Raw genomic sequence first — 21,933 nt, 5'->3', positions numbered from 1 at the left:
CTAAACATACATTTAAGAGTTTTGCTGGATTGAGGCTCAGACTTCTCAATGTCTTACCCAGGCAGCTCTTGGCCAGTCTAACAGCAGTTTGGCTTCTTCCAAAAGTCTTCCTGCCTCTGTTCCCTAAAACTGGGGAGCTGGGGCAAGGGAATTATAAAGCAGAAACACTTGGGGACATCTGGCTGCTAAAGAGATTGTTTCTGGAGCATGGGTCTACTGTCAAGCAATCTCATGCTTAGACTAGCCTTATCCCTAGGATCCAGTTCAGATCTCCTGCTGAGCCAAGAGCATATCAACGCTACCTTCTATGAGGTAGTTATAGGTGATATACATCCAGCAAATAATTTTAGTATTAATTAGAGTTAAACAAAAGCTCCATTAACTTTGATATATTAAACTGCTAAATAAAGGTTTATGAAATAAAACACACAGTCCTAAGTAATTCAGGTCTTAACACTGTGCTGTCCAAAAAAAGTACAAGTTTTATTATGTTGAAGTTACTTTTAGCTCACTATATTATACTGTGTTTTCTCAGCAATATGACATCTTAACAAGCATAACTAAGAGTTCCAGCTCTAGCAAAACTCTGATCAGTGCAGAGGTAGATTGTCCAAAAATCCACTCTTATTTTTCAGAAGATACATTGACATTATATATTTATATGAATAAAACCATTCAAGAAACAAACTTTTAAAACCAAGATCACCAGCACCATGTATGCTGGAGTTAGATTTGGTCACAAAGCACTGATGTACTTCGCTATCCCAGCTATATTCAGATAGCATCCAAGGCTACAAAGATACTCTCTCACCTGCCAAAAGTCCTAAAATATGGAAAACTGACAGATCTAGGCTACCGCTTTATTTGTTACAGTTGGCATTTTTAAAAACCCACGTGGCAGGCTTTCCATGCAGTAACGGATTTATCATTTTAAAAGTACTTAGGGTAACAGAACTTTAGGCCCACCTCTACTGTTACCTGGATCAAATTAGGTCTCTCTTCCAACCAGCAGCTTGAGAACTTATCAACGGCTTGGAACTGTTCTAAGGCAAGTGCCAACATGGTTTCTATATTATTTTTTTTTAAAAAAAGGCAATCATACTTCTTTGGCCAACCCAAGAGGAGCTGTCCTGCAATATAATTTTAAATATAATACTGGTCAATTTAGACACTTTCAAACTCAAACTTTGATTTCTATTAGTTCTAATGGTAAGTCTGACATTTCCATCCTACAGACCTTGGCATCACCCTAAATGTTAAGATACTGACTTACCTTTTTGATTTATTATAGTATGGTGCCTAAAATCAATTCAGTTACTTACTCTGTAAATTTAGCTACAGTAATTAGATATCTATATTACATTAAGTTTTCAAGCAATAACATAATATGACTTACAGAAATACAAAGCCCCAACTTACTCATGTTAAGGCAGTTAACCTGCATCTAGAGTAGATATCTGCAATAACTGGAAGTTTACACGTGTAGATATGAAAAACAAGAAAGGAGTTCAAACTAATTCATTAATAAATAACTACATAATTAGAATAAGGTGACAAAATTCGCAAACAAGTATCGTCTACGTCTGCAAATTACATGGAAAAGTAACATCATATTTGCTTTAGACTGTACATAGCCATGTCTGAGCAAGTTCATACTGAAGCATCCAAGGAGAAAACAGTTTATTGGATGCAGAAAATTAAAGCAATTCAGCACTGATGTGCCTTAACTCAGACTCCTACAATTGTAACTACAGCAGAATTCCCAAGCATAGAAGAGATAGGCGCTCCAAAATCTTGAAGGTCTTCTTGGATGAAATGTAACCAGCACCATTCTCAAATGGCTCTGCTTTATTCGCTTCATTTTTACTATTAATACTCATCCTTGGGTTCATCTGCATCACTGTCCTCCATTTCACTGCTCTGCGAGAGGTCATGATGGCTGTCTGTGATGTTCAGTTTCAGAAAGCTAACAATGAGCTTGGCAACTGTTTCCGCATCACTGGAAAAAAAATAAATGGCATAAGAATTAATGTCATGGTGCTGATGAGACAGGTACTTAACCAACACTGGGCACTTTCACTATCTGAACAGTTGGTCAGTCTATGGAATAAGGCTATAATTAACAGCACCTCCCCATAAGGGACATCAAGGTCCAATCTCCCTATGATGTTCATATCTGAATAGGCTTCATTCACAAGTGAATTCCCTTTAGCAGCTGAGAAGCCAGTGAATCTCTAATTTAGATCACCAGTTTTACCGATTCTTCAGGCATAACTTAGCTGATAACTGCACTAGTCACACAAGGTAGAAGAGAATCAGATTCCTATAGCTATACTAAAAGAAGTAGAATGAATGGGGATAATAAAAGTTCTAATTCTGAGACAAGGCACAATGCTTACGAGCGCCATTAATGACAGAGGCTGTCTATTTAGTTTTCAAAACAGTTCCTGTCATACCAAAACACCTAATAGTAAAATAACCGTCACTAATATAGTTTAACTTCTCCCATTAAGTCCACACTACTCTTAAACAGTTTGGCTGAGGCCTTGAAATGTACTGTAAATTTCCTCATCACCCTCAGCCTCTCTGAAGATGTCACATGCTCCTGAGAAGCAGAAGTAAAGCTGTTGAGTGATCTCTTCTTAAATATGCACTTCCTTCTGGAGACATAAAATGTTATCTCTAAAAATAAAATAGTAGAAACAGCCTGATTCTAGCCTGTCACTTCTCCCTGGAAAGCTAGTACACTGGGCCTGCTGCTTTCTGCACTTCTTGTCCCGACTGCCCACTTCTGCTCTTGGCTCTTATTTGTGTCTGGTTTCAACTGTAAGTCCCTGTTCCAAAGAGCTGTTTTAATTACAGGTTTGTACAGTACAGTAAAATCCAATTAATTTATCACTCAAAGGGAACTGGTAACAATGACTAATTATCTATGAGTAACTAATAATCAGTAATTAGCCATTTTCAACTTTTTTGGGATACATATTTTGCATGTCATATTAAAAACACAACAAAAAATGTTTTTGACATTTAACATGGAAAAGAAAAATACTACAATAAAATCCAAGTGCAAACTGTATGGATGCTACCTTGCTATATGAGCAATGTAACATTATACAGATAGATACTTAATGTACAGTTTCTTACTAGAAAAAAATTGGTGTGCTCTCTACGTGGGGGTTACATAGACAACTGATTACCTACATCTTACTGAGCCAAAACAAATTGCAAAGCATCCAAATCTTTGCAAACATTGACTGGCTTGACAGAGCAAAAGTCAGTACCTTTTAAGATAACTAATTACCAGGAGCAACTTTCACATATAGTATGTGTACACATTTTGAAATAACTAATTTAGTGTTAATGTGATGAACAGGCCAAAGTGTTTCCAGTTCAACCACTGGACCTGGCAAGAGCTCGGTGCACTAACTTATGAGAACAAAGTGAGGAGTTATCCTAGTGACTAATTAAATAGATTTCATGGTATGTAGCACAAGGAGTTTCTAGTATAAAATAGCAACAATGATCTAGGGGCCAGTTTTCCTCTGGACTGAATTACTGTGAATCAAATACAGTATTAAGGGGGCCTTAAATACGAAAATACTGTAAATCTAATTAGGCAGATGCTGTCAGCTCAAGTGACTCAAAATATCAAAGGGTCTGAAAACCATAAACAGAGTATTCCTACTAATGGTTAAAAATAAGTCTAGAAAACGAGACAGGACAATTCTGCCAACAGCTAATAGTCAGCCTCCTATAAATCTGGCCGCCGACCCTGTGATAAACATCTGCCCTTATGCACACTGTTAATCAGAAAATATAATTTATACTGCACCTCCTACAGCCCAGCACTGCATTCTGGGTCAGTGGGTGTGAAAATCCAGTGACAAATCGTAGCACTACCAGGTAACCCTTCCCAAAATAACGCACAGTCTCTTCTTCCACGTTCACATCTCGAATCTCATGCAGCAGAGCCACCACTGTTTGCAAAAGTAAGGAAAAAGAAACTGATTATTGTAATAGCCATTCTCCACACTCTACTTCTCAGTTATGCAACTGAGACTCTCAACAACCCCTTCCTACCTTTGATGGCTTCATACTTCTGCCCTCCTCCCATTCAGCTGGGTAAATTCTAACCTGCAGTCAGGACACCAGACACCACTGACTGCACAGAGTAAACGCCAAAGCAAAGCAGTATGCACCAGCCAGCATAGTCTGTAGCAATTAACTTGGGCACCTGCCCAATTTATTGTTTCCCACCGTTTTCCCTCTTTCTTTAATAGCTGTTTGAACTGTTTTCTGTAGAAAGTAGGTAAATTTAAGGAGATTGAGTAGATGAAAGATTTCAACATTCAGATCAGTCATTTTCAGAGCATCCGTTGATCTGCATTATCACGCTAACTGATACTTGCTCCCTGTTCCTGGCAAAATATATGTTCTTAGAAGACATCTACCTAGTTTCCAGGACACAAAAAAGTGAAGAAGTTCATACACTAATACACACCTCCAGCACAGACACAGAATCTGTTTAAAGACCTACTATACACTGAAAGATGTTCTAAATGTTTTCAAGTTTCTAATTACTCCACAGTATTTTAATATCAGCAGGCAATCTGATTCAGCCCAGAAAAGAGTATGATTGTGAAAACCAAGAGGGCACCACGAGTTCAATTTCTAATTGACCTGTGATCTCATGCAAGATAGTTTATAGCTTTAGTTTTAGAATCAGAGAAAGTTAGGGTTGGAAGGGACCTCAGGAGGTCATCTAGTCCAACCCCCTGCTCAAAGCAACTAGATCATCCCAGCCAAAACTTTAGCCAGGTTTTGAAAACCTCTAAGGCTGGAGCTTTCACCACCTCTCTGGATAACCTGTTCCAGTGTTTTACTACCCGCCTAGTGAGAAAATTCTTCCCAATATCAAACTTTAAACTTCCCTTGCTGCAACTTGAGACCATTGCTCCTTGTTCTGTCATCTGTCCCCACTGAAAACAGTCTAGCTCCATCCTCTTTTGAACCCCGCTTCAGGTTGTTGACAGCTACTATTAAATCCCCTCTCAATCTCCTCTTCTCTAGACTCAGTTCCCTCAGTCTTTCCTCACAAGTTATGTCCCACAGCCTCCTAATCATTTTTGTTGCCCTCTGCTGGACTCTCTCCAATTTGTCCGCATCCTTTCTGCAGTGGGGGCCCCAAAACTGAACACAGTACTCTACATGTGGCCTCATAAGTACTGAATAGAGGGGAATAATCACTTCCCTCGACCTGCTGGCAACACACCTACCAATGCAGCCTAATATGTTGTTAGCCTTCTTGGCAACAAGAGCACACTGCTAGCTCAAATTCAGCTTATTGCCACTGTAACCTCCAGGTCCTTTTCTGCAGAGCTGCTGCTTAGCCAGTCGGTTCCCAGCCTGCACCGGTGCACAGGGTTGTTCCATCCTAAGTGCAGGACTTTGCACTTGCCCTTGTTGAACCTCATGAGATTTCTTTTGGTCCAAATCCTCCAATTTGTCTAGGTCACTGAATCTTAGCCCTACCCTCCAGCATATCTACTACTCCCCGCAGCTTGATTTAATCTGCAAATTTGCTGAGTGTTCACTCTGTGCCATCTTCCAGATCATTGATGAAGACATTGAAGAAAACCAGCCCCAAGACTGATCCCTGGGGCACTCCACTTGATACCAGCTGCCAACTAGATATCGAGCCATTGATTAATACTCTGTTGAGCCCAATGCTCCAGGCAATTTTGTATCCACGTTGCACTACATTCATCCAACCTATACTTTCTTACCTTGCCTGCAAGAATGTTGTAGGAGACTATCAAAAGCCTTGCTAAAAATCAAGGTACACCACATCCACCAGTCTCCCCACATCCACAGAGGCAGTCATCGCATCATATAAGGCAATCAGGTTGGTCAGGCATGACTTGCCCCTGATCACCTTTTTCTCCTCCAAGTGCTTAGAAATTGATTCCTTGAGAATCTGCTCCATGATTTTTTCAGGGACTGAGGTGAGGCTGACTGGTCCATAGTTCCCTGGATCCTCCTTCTTCCCTTTCTTAACTATGGGCACTATGTTGGCCCCTTTCCAATCATCCGGGACCTCTCCTGATTACCATAAGTTTTCAAAGATGATGGCCAATGGCTCTGCAATCACATCAGCTAACTCCCTCAGCACCCTTGGGTGCATCCCATCCGGCCCCATGGACTTGTACACATCCAGCTTTTCTGAATAGTCCCCAACCTGTTCTTTCACCACTGAGGGCTGGCTCACCTCCTCCCCAAACTGGGCTGCCCAGTGCAGTAGTCTGGGAGCTGACCTTGCCTGTGAAGACTGAGGCAAAAAAGGTATCGAGCACTTGAGCCTTTTCTACATCTCCTGACACAAGGTTGCCTCCCCCATTCAGTAAGGGACCTGCACTTTACCTGATCCTCCTCTTGCTACTGACATACTTGTAAAAACCCTTCTGCCCTTAGCTGCACAGCTGGAGTGGCAGAAGAGTCAAAAGCAGAAAGCTCAAAGCAAACCAGATGCAGCACCCCAGATGCTCCTTCCAGAAGCTGAACATGCTGCTTCCTCAGTACACCTATGTCTGGGGAGAGGGGGATAACACCAGGACCCAAGTGGTGTGCTGCAGAGAGAGGACTGAGTCTGCCTCAGTTTCTCATTTTAATTTCTGACACAGTCACAGCAAACCAAGTTCCCATGTGACAGAATACCTGTAACTTCCAGTATTTCCAGAGCATTCAGAACTCTTGGTAGAAGAAATATCTTTTATTAAACCAACTAAATAGTTCCAAAAAAATGTCTTTACTTGCAAGCTTTCAGGCTCATGCATCCTTCTTCAGGCAAAGGAGAATGCACAGACTGTAATATGAAGTTTCATTTCTACCTGGGAGAAATGTCACAATCTGTGCATTTTCCTTTGCCTGAGGAAAGGCACATGAGCCCAAAAGCTTACCAGTAAAGAAAAATTTTTGGAAGTATTTAGTTGGTCTGATAAAAGATATCACTTCTACCAAGAGTTCTGAATACTTTTGCCTGTAGACCAACAGGGCTAAAACCGGTATCCCTGAAATATTTCCAGAGATGTTTTTTAAAGGTACACTGATATATCGGTTCATATTGGATTCGCATCGATAAAAGGATAATCAGCAACTGGCTTTTTTTGGCCGGTGTAGCCGCTAATGTCAACAATAAGTGCTGCATGCATGTGTGCAACCACACACACATGTATGCGTCCAGGAACGCAGCCCGACAGTTTGGAGAGCAGCATCCAGCCGGTAAGTCTGTGGGAGGGAAGGGGTGTTGGGGAGGGAAGAGGCATGGGGAGGCAGATCAAGGCCTCCACAGTGAGGGAGCAAGTGGGGCTGGGGCAGTGCTGCACAGATGGGGCAGGGCGAGGCAGGGTGCAGGACAGAGCTGTAAGTGGCTCTTCGGGGGGTGAGGGGGAGAGCAGGGAGGAGGGGAAGCTCACTGCTGCTGTACACACCCCCAGGGGAGGCATGAGACCCCCGGTTTTGACGAAGGCGGGCTGCCTGCTGCAGGCTCAGGGCCAGGGGCTGCGTTGGCCTCTTCCTAGAGGCAAGGCTGGGCCAGGGGTGTGCTCAGGGCAGGCAGTGGCAGCACTGGGAGGGGTGGCTATGGGGTGGGCTACAGCCACCCAGAAATTCCACATGGCCCCCCACTCCCGGCACCACCCCCACACCCCAAGTGCAGCCCCAACTCAGCCCCCCCACCACCAGTAAGAGACCAGCAGAGCCCCTGGCCCCAAGCCCACAGTGGGCAGCTTGCCCTCACCCCACACACAAATCTGGGGGTCCTTCAGGGGTGCGCACAGAGGCAAGGAGCCACCCCACTCCCCAGTCCCCCACACGCACTGAATGAGCTACCCGTGGCACTTTCCCATGCCCCACCTTGCCCCTGCCCTACTCCCTACTTCACCGTGAAGGCCTCAATCTGTGCCCCCCTTCCCCCCCCAGTCTTACCAGCCAGACACTGCTCTCCAAGCTGCCAGGCTGCATACTGGCTATCAGATTGGTATCAGCCAATACGGCTGGTTAATAATCAGCCATCAGTATTGGCCAAAAAAAATCTTTTGAGTGCACCCTTAGATCTTTTTCAACCTTGTAACCAACCTGATGCTTATTCCCAAATAGACTGCACTAAGTTACTGAAGTTCCTACTTTCCCTTAGGATTCCTGCCTATTCTAGAGTTCCAGAGAGCCTGGCAACTGCTGAATCTGAAATGTCAAGAGGCTTAAAAGATATGAATTTGGATCTTGCCATCTTGCATTTCCAGAAGCAGCAGGTTTGGACTGTGTTGTTGTAACTGACATGGTCCAGAAAATGTGAAAAGCAAAGGGGCTTCAGGGAGTTTGGGGGTAATATCTTTTATTGGAACAACTGAATATAGTTGGGAGAAGTGTTAAATGAGCTTTCAGGCACAAAATGCCCTTCTCCGACCTATCCCAAGTATTCAGCTGTATTTTCTGAGCTGACTTGAACAGTAAACCACACCCATAAATATGAATGATGTACCATACTTGTGTGTGTGTGCATGTAGGCACGCATTACAAATAAAGAAATTTAAAATGGAATGAGCTAACCCTTTGGTTTTATTGCACCTTCAACCCAGGATTTCAAGTAACAGGTCTGTTACAGGAGTTAAATGATGATGGTAAAACAAAGACACAGGGTTTAAGCGATTTGCCCGTGACTGCATAAACTGGGATTCAAATCCTTAAATTCAATCCTCTATTGCGACTCCTAGATCCCGGTCTTTCACCACTCACATTTGCCAAACACACTATAAATTTCAGTACATTAAACCAGAAAAAAACATAAGCATGAATAAGAAGATACCCAAGGAAATATTAATACCAGTATTTAAAAAAAAATCCAGGCACTCTGACCACAAAGGTGAGGAGAGTTATAGCCATTTTACATTCATTTGTATTTTGAGTCAAAAAGATTTAAAACGTTGGTGGCATCTGCTGTCTGCAAAGCCACTGGAAATGAATGGATACGACTGATTTGAGTACAGTGCTTTAGAGGTGCATATGGAACAAAGTCGTACATAATTCTTCTGTCCAGCACTCATGCTTGGTGACTACAGAAACCCCTGCTTTCTTACCTTGTTCATGGCCTCCTTTGGAGAAGGTCAGTATTTTTTTGTAGAGGTTAAATGTTTTTAGAATGACTTTTCCCTTGCTCTTGTCAAATACAGCTTCCTGCAAAATTGAAAAACATTAACTAAATGATTCTCTAAAAAAAAGAACAGCTGACATCTACACCTTAAAAATTAAATGATGCTATCTCAGCAATATAAACTTAATAAGTTTAATTATAATCACTTGCGTCTCACTGCTGGATTATAAAACCAAAATATTGTCCTTGGCTCTCTCTCAAATTCTTCCCAGAAGAGAATTTGAGGTGGTTTTAGTCTCACTTTTACCTTATCCCTTATAGCTATAAATTGTGCCTGATGATAAACCAAAATACCACTCTGGAGAAACTGAAAAATCCTTGTTAGGCTTGCATGTGTGTGTTCAACAATCCTAAAGCTTCAGTGTACATAAATTCTACCTACACCTTTTGTCAACAACAAATCACCAACCACTGCCAGGGCTGGTTTTATCTGTTATAACAAGGCTTATATTTGAAAAAAGACGTTCCAAGGATTTGATGGCTTGAGACAGTTAATGAAACACGAAGTTTTTTACGCCCGAGTTACTTATTCAAATAGGTCAAGTAACTACAGCAAGAAAGTTTTCTGACTGGCAGCAAAATTAGTTGGTGTCTTTCATCTACTTCCTAGTGGGTAAATATCACATCACTAAAAAAAAATTTCCCACACACCATTCCCCACAGAGTGGGGAAGCAGTGAGAGGGAATCTGTCCTGGTTAATGATTCTTCCCTATCACTAGTAGCACCAGCCTATATGTATGGGAAGTATGCTTTAGTCACTGAATGCTCTACTCCTGCTCTCTCCCCTTTAGACAAAATTCAAATGTTGCAAATCATTCAACTTAATTGTAAAAGTAATTTACAGAGGAATTCATTTACTACAAGTAGGCTTAACTGAGTCGCATCCCTAAACCTGAGCTCATCAGTAAAATAATTAGGAACACAGGACTGGAAGGGGCCTTCAGGCAATCATTTATCAACAAATCCCCCAAACCCCTTTTTCACATCATCATACACTACTCCCAGGCACAAAAAGAGAAATATCAAAAAACACCCTACAACAGGGGGTTTCAGCCTTTTTTAAGGAGTGTACCACTTCTCCATACACTTCTGGAGAAGCAGGGGGGAGGTGAGGGAAGATGGCAGCGGCCAGACACGGAGCAGGGGTGGGCTTGCATGCAGTGGTAGCACGGGGTGGTGGATAGCAGCATCCACGTGCAAGCTCCCCTCCCCACCCCCACATCCAGCCAGCTGGGTAGTGCCTGTGTGCCTCGCAGAAGGAAGCCACTGCCCTCGCCCCTCACAGGCCCTGCTCCAGGGGCGGCGCGGGGTGGTGGTGCTCCATCCCTGCCCACTCACGCGTATCCCCTGTTGATAACCCCTGCCCTAAAACATACCATAGGTAAAAGCATTGCCTTACCACTGCAATAACAGGGAAGAAATAAGTACATTATTCCCTAGGCCCTACAGGCAAACCAGCAAAACCTCTAAAATATGGGTTTACCAGCACCACATTCCAAACACAGGATTCAACACGTCACACATATTGATGGCTGAACTAATAACTCCCTGTCCTAACATACTCTCTCCCCCATGAACTTACCGAATTCACTCTTAAAATTATTCAAATTCTTTGTCCCTATAATTAATCTCAGAACACTATTCCAGAGCTTCACTCCTTTGATCGTTACAAATCTTCTAGTTTCCAATCTACATCTGTCTATAGCCAGTTTGTAGCCAATTTGATTTTGTGTTGATTTTCAGCTTCAAAAGCTCTCTGTTTCCTAATATTTACTACACAAATGCACAAATACTCCCTCCCTCAATCTGAGTTTCGTTAAACAAAACAACCAAGCTTCTTCAGCCTTCTTTCATAAAGAAAGGTCTCATTCCCATAATCATCTCTGTGGCCCTTCTTTGTACCTGTTTCAGTTTAAATTCATCCTTTTCAAGGTTGGTGGCCAGAATTGCAAATTATTTTCTAAATGGAATCCTGCCAATTCCTTGTGCAATGGCACTAGCACTCCCTTATCTCTACTGAAAACACCCCACATAACACACCCTAGGAGTCCACTGGCTTTTTTCACAAGTCCACCACACTTGCGAGCTTGTGGTCATCTTGCTAATCAACCAATGCACCAAGGTACCTTGTGGCTAAAATTTACTAAACAGTATCAATCCCACCAAGTTTCTCAACGACAGTATAACTTATTTGTACTGCACAATATAAAAAAAACACCTGGCTGCTGAAACCAACATTTGACAAATGCTTTAAGTAAGCATAAACTCATTTCCTGTCTGAGTTCAGCATGCATCTTACCTCCCACTCCTCCAGATTCTGTGCAGCCACAAAGAGACACCCAGCTATATAGAAGAGTTTCCATCCCAATGTGTCTAAACAATACAAAATACACAAGTTTTAGATACACTATTTGAGAACTGAATAGAGATCTTTATTTAGAAAAAAGCCCCATATCCGCTCATGAGAAAAGTAAGAGAGAGAAAAAGATGGTTTCTATCACAGGACATGTTTCTTTTTAACCCTGACATGGTATTTCTAATGTTTTCCATGATCAAAAAGCGTTTTTTTAAGCCTTTATCCATACTGGGATGAGAATTATTCAGGATTATAAACACACTTATTGTTACAAGACTTGCAGCAGAATTTTATTATGGGCATTATTTTTTTCCTGAAAACTGAGATAGCCAAGCATGTCCAAATGGCTCTTATGATAGACCCTCAAATATTTGTGCTGCAGAGAACAGGGGTGAAGGACTAGGAAATTAGTTCACCAAAACAAACACTTCTTGATAACAATAAAGGAATCAGTCAACATCTCTTAGCAAACAAATATTTAAAATGTGACATGCTGAAAACATTTACACAGTGTAGCCTGCCTAAAGTGCCTGCTCAAAGTAGTCACTAAAATAAGTGTTCAATCAATCTTCTGTTGAAGGTGGAAAAGAAATTATATGCAGTATGTTTGACAGATTTCATGGCAGCCTCTTAAAAAAGGTCAGCTGATACAGACAGTGTTCAGACAGGTTTTTCCAGGACAAAATCCAGTGAAATCTACTAATTACATGGTAATGTAACTTTTCAACTCTGAAGCCCCAAAGAATGCAACAAACAGCTTATAGGATGGTTTGCGGATATTTTCTGTAGGAGGTAAGACAGAAAAATACTTGTTATTTCTTGCAAGCTGATCCAATCTAAAAGAAAAATTGCTTTTCAGAAGGTATTTTATAAACCCTAAGGATTACAATTGCTGGCAAGGATGATTTAGCAGAATCACAAAAGACAGAATACCTACATCAAGGCAGCAAAATCTGTTCAGTTCAGTGGCAGACTGTTAATTACCACTTTCCCAGGGAAGTTGCAAGAATCAACTAATTAATGTTTGTAAACAGGCACTTTATCAGTCAAAACCCAGGCATGTAAGAAAAATCAGGCAGAAGCTACAGGGGGAGGAGGAGGAGTCATCACCATGTGATAGATAACTTCAACAAGAAAGAATAAACAAATATTCCACAAAGGGACTGGATATTACCTGCACTATAGTAAGCAGCACCCAGACCTATGGAAGATATTCCTAGGGGGAAAAAAGATAAGAAGCAGGATTCAAAACAAGCAAAACTCATATATAAACTAAAAGATTCCTAGTCAAAACATAAACATCCTGAAGTTAAATTCATTATTTCTCATAAAAGGAGGATCAGGTACCCTTAGTTGAATGTGTCTGGCAGGACCAATAAAAAACTGTGCCTCTGCTAACTATGTTAACCTGCATCAGAAGACAGCCAAGTGTTTTCACAAGCTCCAAAAGTATTTCCTGCCCTGGAGTGAAGGATCTACATCATGAAAGAATTTGACAAGAAATTATTTTACATTATAAAAAAGCACCATTGAGTAGGAAGTAGAACTGGAAACCAAAATCTCGATTCTGCCACCAGTTCTCTGTGCAGTCTTGGACAAATAACTGATTGTCCCTTCAATTCTGTTTCCTGACATATAACAAAGAAAGGGAAAACATGCCTACCTTTCAACACTTGCTGCAATACTTCATTCCAAATATCTACACAGTGCCCTTAAGACATGATATGTTCTAACCATGCCAAAGGGGAAATCTTAGATTCTAGAAATACCTGGGAGCTTTGCCACCGACTTAAATGGAACCAGGATTTCACCCCAGGTTTCTATAGACAGTCAGCTGCGCATTTATTCTTTTTGTGCCATCTCATATCTGAGGCCATCACACTTTTGTAGGACTTCAAGCACACTCGGCAGCACAGCTAAAGGGTGGTCAATGTTGGGGTCGATGTCCCTCCACAAACAAAACTACTTGGAAAATGTATGGGTCTGTTTGTTAGGACTTCTATTCAGAGAACTTCATGCAATTCCCTTTCTTTAAAACCTCCATTTAAATGGATCAAATCATGCCCATGCAATTTCACGAGTAGCTTAAAAATACAGGAAAAGCAGCTCCAACATATTTATTCATAATTATTCATCTCATGTTCAAGAAAGAATCATTAGTGTCTTACCAACAAAGAGAGACCACGATCTAATTCCAGGTGACCTCTTCAGATGAAGGATGGAACTTGTACGGTTTTCAACCAGCATGTACATCTTAATGAGAAATTCCCCACAGCCTATTAACACTCATGAAACCTAGCTGGACAGAGAGAAGGAATACAAACTTACAAACTGTTACTTGACCCCTCATCTTTCCCCTTGTGCCCAATATTTGCTGTGACCTTCCATCATGTCCTTAGAGAGAGCAAGGCTCTTCAGGATAAGGCTATGGTCTCTTATTTGCATGGAGAGCATCATGAACATTCACAACACTGTACAAACAAACAGTAATCACCATGGAGATAAGAGATTTAAATTCTGTAAGAAATGCCTGGCTCCTACAGTACAGTTCACTTCATTGCTAGCATAAGCAATATCCTTTGCAGTTTCCAAAACAGTTTCTCAGAAACAGATCCTGGAAATAAACTCTCATTGCCTCAACTAGAAATTGCAAACTTAGATAAAAAGCAATAGAAAGAGCAACAGGTCTTGTAGACAGCATTTCTTCTGCTGCCAGAAAAAGGCCACAATAATGAACTAGAGCAGCAATTGAAGGCATGACTACACGGTAAGTTACCATATAGGAAACTGGGTTTCATAATTCAGACCCTCATTCCAGAGCCAGAAGCACTGCAGAGGATGCAGGCATGACCCAAAAACAAGGGAGTATTTTGCATGGTAGTGAAGTTACCTCCCTCCCCCCAATGCAAAATAGGTGCACTACTGAGTGGTTCCAGAGATAGCTACATGCAGCCCTCTTCAACCACAGCACGCGCTGAAGGGGAAATAAGAATTAAAAGGTGAGAAAAGAAGCACCAATTTTTAACATTAAGAATGGAACAAAGCTGTGCAGCATTTTCAGAGGTACCCCCATGAAGAAATCATCCGGTCTTTCAGCAGTGGTGACCTCCAACACACAGACATAATTTTACCTTTGATGATGTCAATACAAGCACAATAACAGATATATACCAGGAAGACAGCAGCATGCATCTAAGGTAGGGGGTGGCAACCCCTGGCACACATGCCAAAGCATGGTAGGCTAGGTCATTTTGCTCAGCACGCCACAGACCGCCCCGGGTCTGGGCAGCTGCCGCCAGCCACAGAACCTGGGCTGATCGCAGCAGGTGGCCAGGAGGCTCCACGGCTGACAGCAGCTGCCCAGAGCCAGGGCTGGCTATAGCCTGGAGGCTGCAAACAGCTGCACCAGGCTCCAGAGCCCCTGCTGGGTCTCCACGGCAGTCTGCATTCACACCTCCAGACAGATGGCCAGCAAGGGGCTGGAGGCATTGCAACCCCAGCCCCACCTCTGCCATCTGCCCAGAGGCTCCAGGTGCTCCAAGAGCCCAGAGTCCAGTGCAGCTGTCTGCAGCCTAGCCACCGTCTGCTGCAGCTGCCCAGAGCCCAGGCCAGCTATGGCAGATAGTCAAGAGGATGCGAACAGCTGCCAGGCTCTGGTGCCCTTGGCTAGGTCCTGTAGCAGCAGCATGACAGGAGGGGCTGGGGTTACGCTGCCTTGGCCCCTTCCCCACCTGGCATCCCAAGGCATGAGTGCAGTCACCATCAGCACAGAGCCAGTACCAGGGCTCCAGAGCCCAGTGCAGTTGTTTGTAGCCTCCCAGCAGCCAGCCATATCCAGCCCAGGCTTTGGGCAGCTACAGCAAACAGCTGCACCAGGCTCCGGAGCACTGGCACCGGCTCCAGCCCCATGCCAACAGCTACTGACTGCACGCACAGCTCAGGGCAGGGAAGGGACCAAGGCAGCGCAAGCCCAGCCCTTCCCATGCCATCCGCCCAGAGACACGTATGCAGCTGCCGCCAGCAACAAGGCTCAGGCCTTTCGCACCTCCCCTGGCACATCAAGTCAAGGCATGGGGCAGGATTGGGGTATTTTTGGCGCTCCAGCCAAAGACATTGCCGACCCCTGATCTAAAGGCAGGACTGATCTGGCCAGCATGGAGTAGCAACATTTCTTCTACTGGGGAACTGGTAGGGACGTTTTTCATTATAGCAAAGACACGGCCATTCCCTGCAGAAGGTGGAAATAGGATGACAATCTTATCCAACACTGTGTATGTCACAACACCTGCAGCAAGCCCACAGGAGCCTCAAGCATTAAAGCAGTTGCAAGCAAACCAAGCAGCTTATAAACCAGACACTCCTATTTCAAATAGCCTGAAAGACATCCTGCTTTCCTGCCTTTCCCAAAAAGAAGAGGCTACCTGAAGGCATAGCACTGTGCAGGTTTAGCGGAAGTAATGTACCCAGCATTTAGCACAGGAAGCTTTCCAACTCCTACACCCCTTTTCTAACTGTCACTCAGTCACTGTTAAGAGTGGGGGCAAGTCACTTAAACTTTTAGTTTGTCCAGCTGCAAAAAGACTGACCTTCCTCACAGGTGTGTTGTGAGGCTTAATTACTATTTGTAAAATGATCTCAGATCACTGAACTGAAAAGTCCTGTATGGTCCTTTTATCCTTAGAAATTCTGAATACCTACAACTTCCATGGAAGCTGGGGCTGCTGAGTACCTCTCAGCATCAGATCTTAGGTATCTTTAATAAAGCATCAACTTCCCTTAGCAGAAGTTTAGTTTTAAATGGAGGTCATCAGCCTACCCTACAAGCTGTTCCTGCCATTCAGTGCCCTCAAAAGTGCTTTAAAGAGGCATGAAGCAGAGCAGTTAGAGCTGTTCCAAAAGGACAAAGCAGTTAAATCTTCATTTTTCACTTGTCCTGTTGCTCCTGGACACTACATGAAGAACAGAGCTAAAGCAGTGTCTGCACTACCCTGCAACTACATTTAGAGTGTATGAAACTAAACAGAAATATAATCAGCATTTTGGGTTAAAATTCAAAGGAAAACATTTAAGGGTCTGAATCCAGTATATCCTAGCACAGTGGTTCTCAACCCTTTTTGTACCAGGACCCATTTGTAAACATCAATGGCCAGTCCTGACCCAGTGCTCCTCACTCCTGATCCTCTGCCCCCAGGTCCCAGCCCCAGTGTGTGGGGTGGGAGGGGTGTAGGGCAAGGAGGGCCCCAAGCAGCCCCTTACAGGCTGGAACTCTGCCAGTCTGCAAGGGAAAAGTCACAGTTTCCCACATTCTTTTCCTTTAAAGTAGAATCCATTTTTAAAGTTTGTTCACAACCCTTTCATGTATTCTTGCACCCCACTTTTGGGTCACAACCCCCAGACTGAAAAACGCTGTCCTAGCACTCGTGCAAGAGAATCTGAAAGTGAAAGAAATAGCTGTTCACGCACATCATGACATCCTTTAGCCTCCCAGCACGGCAAGGGTAACACTTGCTTGTTCTCAACTGATGAACATCACTACACTGCCTTTCAAAGGCTCTCCAAGTCTGGAAGTAGTTTCATACAAGCAAATCCATGCACCTGCCCAAAGCCCCAAGAAAGTCAATGCAGCTCTCCATGAGGCATTTAAGTCCAAATGTCCAAAGCTCACTGCAACATTTCTTAAACCAAGCTTTTGGAAATGAAAAGCAGGATGCGGGAAACACTAAAGCAAAGGGCAAATAAACAAACAGGATCTTCAATTAAATTATTCCAGGTTCACCAATCCAATGCGTTATTAGTTATTATCAAGGTTTTGTTTGGATTTTTTTAAATAATCATGCAGATCGCAGATTTCCAAAGTACATGCATGAGAGCAGCATTTCCCAAAGTGTGGAACATGCCCCTAGAAAGGAAAAGGGGTGTGCAAAACATCACTCAGCAACAGCCTCCCAACTTGTCACTGCCACTGCTTCTGCAACACTGCTGTCAATAAGGGGAATCAGTGGCAACTGGCTGTGAGAGGCTGAAATAGGGGTCAGAGCGGCCAACTTTGCTACAGTGGGACTTTTTTTAATTTTCCGTATTCCGAGCCAAATTAGCCAAAACAAATGCCAAAGCTGAGAGTCCGTCCAGAACCATAAGTGGCCCTACTACTGGCAAACATCCTCCACCCCGACCTGGGGCTTCAGATGTTTCCAAATCCTTTGGCTGGCATCCTACTTGCAGGCCCAAGCCTGAAGGATCGGGGTTTGGATGCCCCCGAGTTTTGCTTGCCCTTCGCCATAAGGCCCCCAGAGCACACAAAAGAGGAGACTCCCATTTCCATAAACTGGGCTTAAAGCTGATGCACCTCGGGGGGGCCTGAACCACACCAGAAGAGCTGTTCTCCTGGGGTGCCGTTCAGGAAAACTGCCTTCTTGGACACAGATATATGGTATTTCCCCCGCCAGGTTAAAAAGCCACTACGCTTGATCTGAGACTTCAAGAGGCTGAGAAGCTGCAGTGGGACAGAAACCCACAGGATTCAGAAACTGCCACTGCAGGGTGAAAACAACTGTTTCTCCTCAGCCACTTACAGCTGCACACTCCTGGAGCGGGGCGTGCTCGCACAGCGGTTAGCACAACCAGCGCCCACATTACATCACAGCAGTAATAAAAGCTCACACGAGCCCTCTGGCCTTCACCCCCCACACCTCAGCGAACGGGCGCAGCTGGTGAAAGCCACCTGCCGCTCAGATGGAGCAAGAAGCAAAACGGATCCAAGGCACCACACATGGGGGCAAATGTCACCTTCCTGCCATTTCCACGCCCCGCTCTGCAAGGCCTCGTGTGCGGCTAGACCAGTGCTCTCCAACCTGTTTTCATGTGCGGGCCCCCAATTTAACCATTTCGAAGGGGGGCGCGGACCCCTGCGAGCCTTCAGCCGGGTATTCACGTGCTGCTGATTGCCCCCGGGCCCCTCAGACACAGCCCAGCGGCCCAGGGATGAAAACCACTAAGGAAAGGCTGCCCGAGTCCCCCCGGGGCCCGCCCTAGCGAGCAGCAGCGGGAAGGGGGCAGCCGGCCACAGACCGAGTGCGAGATGCGCCGTCCCTGCCTGCACCCGCACGCAGCCTCCTCGCTCCTGGACCCCGGCGGCCCCGAAGAGCCCCTCGCCCGGCCCCAGCCCGTGGTACCTGCCGGCGCTGCTGCACGCGCAGCTACACTGAGGGAAGCGAGCACACTTCCGGCCTCCGCACCATAGAGCTCACCAGAGCGTCGCCCGGAAGCCGCCGGGAAGGACTTGTCTGGCGCCAGACCTAAGCTTCAGCGGCCATGTTTGTTTCTGGCACTGAGCTTTTTGCCCACCCCGCACACTTTCCATGAGCACTGGTTTCCCTGCAGCGGGGAGTGAATTCAAGATGTCGGTCTGGTGCCCGCACCTAACATGGCCAGGCTGTTGGGGTGGGTGTGATCTCTTCCATGAGACCAATGGAGTCGTGGGAACAAAGATCTTTGCAAGCTTTTGACGACTCCGTTGGTCTAATCAAAGATATCGCACCCACCCCAAGAGCCTGGCCCGCCTGCGTCCTTACCGACACGGCTACAACCAAACCCTGCAAACATAAAATGGCAGCCGAGGGGCTGTGGCACCGCAGGGCAGCAGCACGCACGGAGGGAAGTTCAGAGGCGAAGGCTTGTGCCTCCAGGCCGGGCAGGAGGCCCCCGCGGCCTCCCGCCTCGGCCAGGGGCAGGGATGGAGCTCGCCCGGGGAGCCAGACCCTGCATGTCTGGGTGCCGCTGCACTGCCAGCTCTCAGCCCTGATCTTTCCTTTCAAACCAGGGGCTTGTTCCCCACCATCTCTCTCATGCCTGCGTCTGCCAAGCAGATGAGCCTGGGAGTAGGAGCTCGGAGGCTTCACAGGCGGAAAATAAGACGAGCCCCCAGATCCCCACGTGTTCAGTCGGGCGGTTTCAAAACCTCTCTGGACTTTGGCTGCTTGGCCTCGTGCTTGGGTTTGGCACTGCAGTTCTGCTCGCCCTTGGGTCTGATGAAACTGCCGTTAAAACCCATGCCCGCTCGGCCACCCCACTCAGACAGGCAGTTTTAAAACCTCCTCCCCCCCACATTTCCAGCCCTGTTTCATTCCAGCTCTGCCTAAAAACCCAGCCTCTGGCGGGGAAGGCGGCTGAATGCGATCACCTCCAAGTCCGGTTAACTGCAGGTTGCTGCGCACTGTCACACGATCATCAAAAAAGTGCAAGCATCCGTCACTGAGTCTGATAAGGGCCAAAGAAAACAAACTGTCGATCAGAAAGAAGGGTTAAATGTGAACAATTCCTAAAAGAAACTAGAAAAGTGCCAGGATGTGAAAGTATTGGTGAAGAAAATGTAATTGAACCTGTTAAAGCTGACATTGCAGATTCAGGATACGAGCTATGAAGTGATGTGGAAATAGCAGAATCTACTGGTGATGAAGTGGAAAGCAGTAAAAGTTAAAACAGTGAATAAGAAGAGGTGGCACCAAGCAATAACATTTCACACACACAAGCAGTTTTGACAGGGCGGTAAAGTATTTAAAGGAGCAAGCAGGCACTGGCAGAAAAGACATTTTGACTTGGATGGCAATGCAAAACAGTGCACTCAAAAAGATGAGACAACACATTTAGCAGAAACTGATCAATGACTACTTTAAACGGTAACCGCATCTCCATCACACCCATCCTGAATTAAAATCCAGCATATTTTAGTTTGTCATATAGCATCCTTGTTAACAAAGTACTTCAAAAGGTAAGGCCTTTGTATTATACTGTATTATCAGATAAATAAATACAAACAAATAAGTCCTTTTATGGTTATTGCTTGGTATTCCTTTCATATATTTTCATGTACAGTGTGCCAATACTGAATCAATATACAAAAATTTCAGGTTTTCCTGCAGTATTGGCAGAGAGACCATTTTTGGAGGTTATCAGTAACCACCTAGAGGTCGGATCCACTTGGAGCAGTTGTTTGGTGTTCTACTGCATTTTGTGTTGATCCCTTAGAATATATGCTTAACAAAAAATACTAAATAATGTTTGGGATAAAGTACTTATTTATAGTTGGTTGGCTATTTATTTTATTTAGATTTGTCTGAGCTTGTTGCTTCAGTTATAACAGATTATGCAGCTTCCCTTCCAGCTACTAATCCTTCCAGCTGCAGGTTTCCCTCAATAGCTCACTCATAACTTGAGGCTTTCCTTCGTTACAGCCTAGACCAGGGGTGGGCAAAATACGGCCCGCAGCCAGATGCAGCCCACCAGGCCATTCTATCCGGCACACGGGGCCCCTAAAAAATTTAGAAAATAAATATTTATCTGCCCTGGCTGTCTGTCATGCAGCCCCCGATGGCTTGAGAAAACTCAGTAGGCGGCCCTCCACCCGAAATAATTGCCCACCCCAGGTCTAGACAGGCATTCAAGTATTACATCCCTGGAGGTCTGTTCAAGGCCACAAAGTGACAAAAGTTTGCTCAGTTAGGTCAAGTCATCAGTAGGAGCAACAGTGCAAATTGTTTTTGATCTGATAATGTTTTTTTCCAAACAATCTAGAATGAAGTATTTGAAAAGGGAGACAATTCCCTTTGAGGATAGGCAAGACATATCTGAAGGGGTACATGGTGTCACAACCCAAGGGTGTGATTTTGTTTGTGCGCGCTTCGGCACTGCTAAAATATTTCCCGCCACTAGGAGCTTTCTTTGCAGGGTGCATTTCTTAGTTGCAAAGAGAAATGCATGGTGCAAAGGAGTTCCCGCCATTCGCATGCAAATTTGTGTCCCACTATTGGCCAGTTCGCAATTATTCCCACGTGGCGGCTAGTGATTGGTTTGCTAGCCGTATAAGAGCTTGAGTGGTTTCCGCCCAAGTTGGAGAACTCCGAGGAGAACCCCGCAAGGGAGGACTCCACAACCATCTGGAGGAGGAGGACTTCACGTCTTGTGAAGATCTCTAAGCGCTGCGGAGCCTATCGAACCCAGCGCAGGCTATAGGGGTCTGATCAACCTCTGGCCTCTCCCTGTCGCCAAACGATCCCTCGACGAACACCTTCCCTGCGCGCAAGTTCCACGGAGCCTAGCAAACTTCGTGTGAGTGTATCCAGAGCTCTACCCGGGTTCGAGTCCTGCAGGTTTATCTTCCCATCGCCAAAAACCCATTGCGACGTACTCTCGCGTTTTGCATCTTCCCGTCGCCAAAAACCCCCTGCGACGTACTCTCGTGCCCTGCAGGTTCGAGTTTTGTTTTGTTTTGTAACTGCAACTCAAGCAAGTTTTCCTGCCTGCACCACGACCATCTTCGGTGTAAGTAAAATAATCTTTAATCAACCGCTACGTGTCCGTGCCTAATTCTAG

At 44.7% G+C, this 21,933-nt stretch overlaps 1 protein-coding gene across 4 annotated transcripts; it reads right to left on the bottom strand.

Annotated features, from left to right (window-relative positions):
* Positions 1-462: 462 nt before the first annotated feature.
* On the bottom strand, positions 463-18,887 carry LOC102373492 (uncharacterized protein C17orf62 homolog). Of its 4 annotated transcripts, none has more exons than XM_006028744.3 (7): positions 18,738-18,887; positions 13,734-13,864; positions 12,740-12,781; positions 11,509-11,582; positions 9,135-9,231; positions 3,836-3,980; positions 463-1,999 (listed from the first exon to the last, which is right to left on the bottom strand). In XM_006028744.3, exons 2-7 carry the CDS (start codon positions 13,816-13,818, stop codon positions 1,870-1,872), a joined length of 573 nt encoding a protein of 190 aa, XP_006028806.1. In that variant the 5' UTR covers positions 13,819-13,864; positions 18,738-18,887; the 3' UTR covers positions 463-1,869. The 4 variants fall into 4 exon arrangements, with proteins under 4 accessions (XP_006028806.1, XP_025065966.1, XP_014377786.1 ...); XM_025210181.1 differs by having other exon boundaries at positions 13,734-13,860; positions 18,738-18,815; XM_014522300.2 differs by having other exon boundaries at positions 18,634-18,744.
* Positions 18,888-21,933: the final 3,046 nt, after the last annotated feature.

The sequence above is a fragment of the Alligator sinensis genome, unplaced genomic scaffold (assembly GCF_000455745.1).
Source record: "Alligator sinensis unplaced genomic scaffold, ASM45574v1 scaffold694_1, whole genome shotgun sequence".
Classification (NCBI taxonomy): Eukaryota; Metazoa; Chordata; order Crocodylia; family Alligatoridae; genus Alligator; species Alligator sinensis.
Note: the sequence above shows the minus strand (reverse complement) of the source record. Positions and strands in the feature narration are given on the sequence as shown.

Excerpts from the sequence above, each read along its gene's own strand:
- LOC102373492 (XM_006028744.3), bottom strand. The coding sequence starts at position 13,818 with ATGTACATGCTGGTTGAAAACCGTACAAGTTCCATCCTTCATCTGAAG. Across the intron at positions 9,232-11,508 it reads AGAATCTGGAGGAGTGGGAG|GAAGCTGTATTTGACAAGAG; the intron begins GTAAGATGCATG and ends TCAATTTTGCAG. Across the intron at positions 3,981-9,134 it reads CAAAGGAGGCCATGAACAAG|TGGTGGCTCTGCTGCATGAG; the intron begins GTAAGAAAGCAG and ends TTTTGCAAACAG.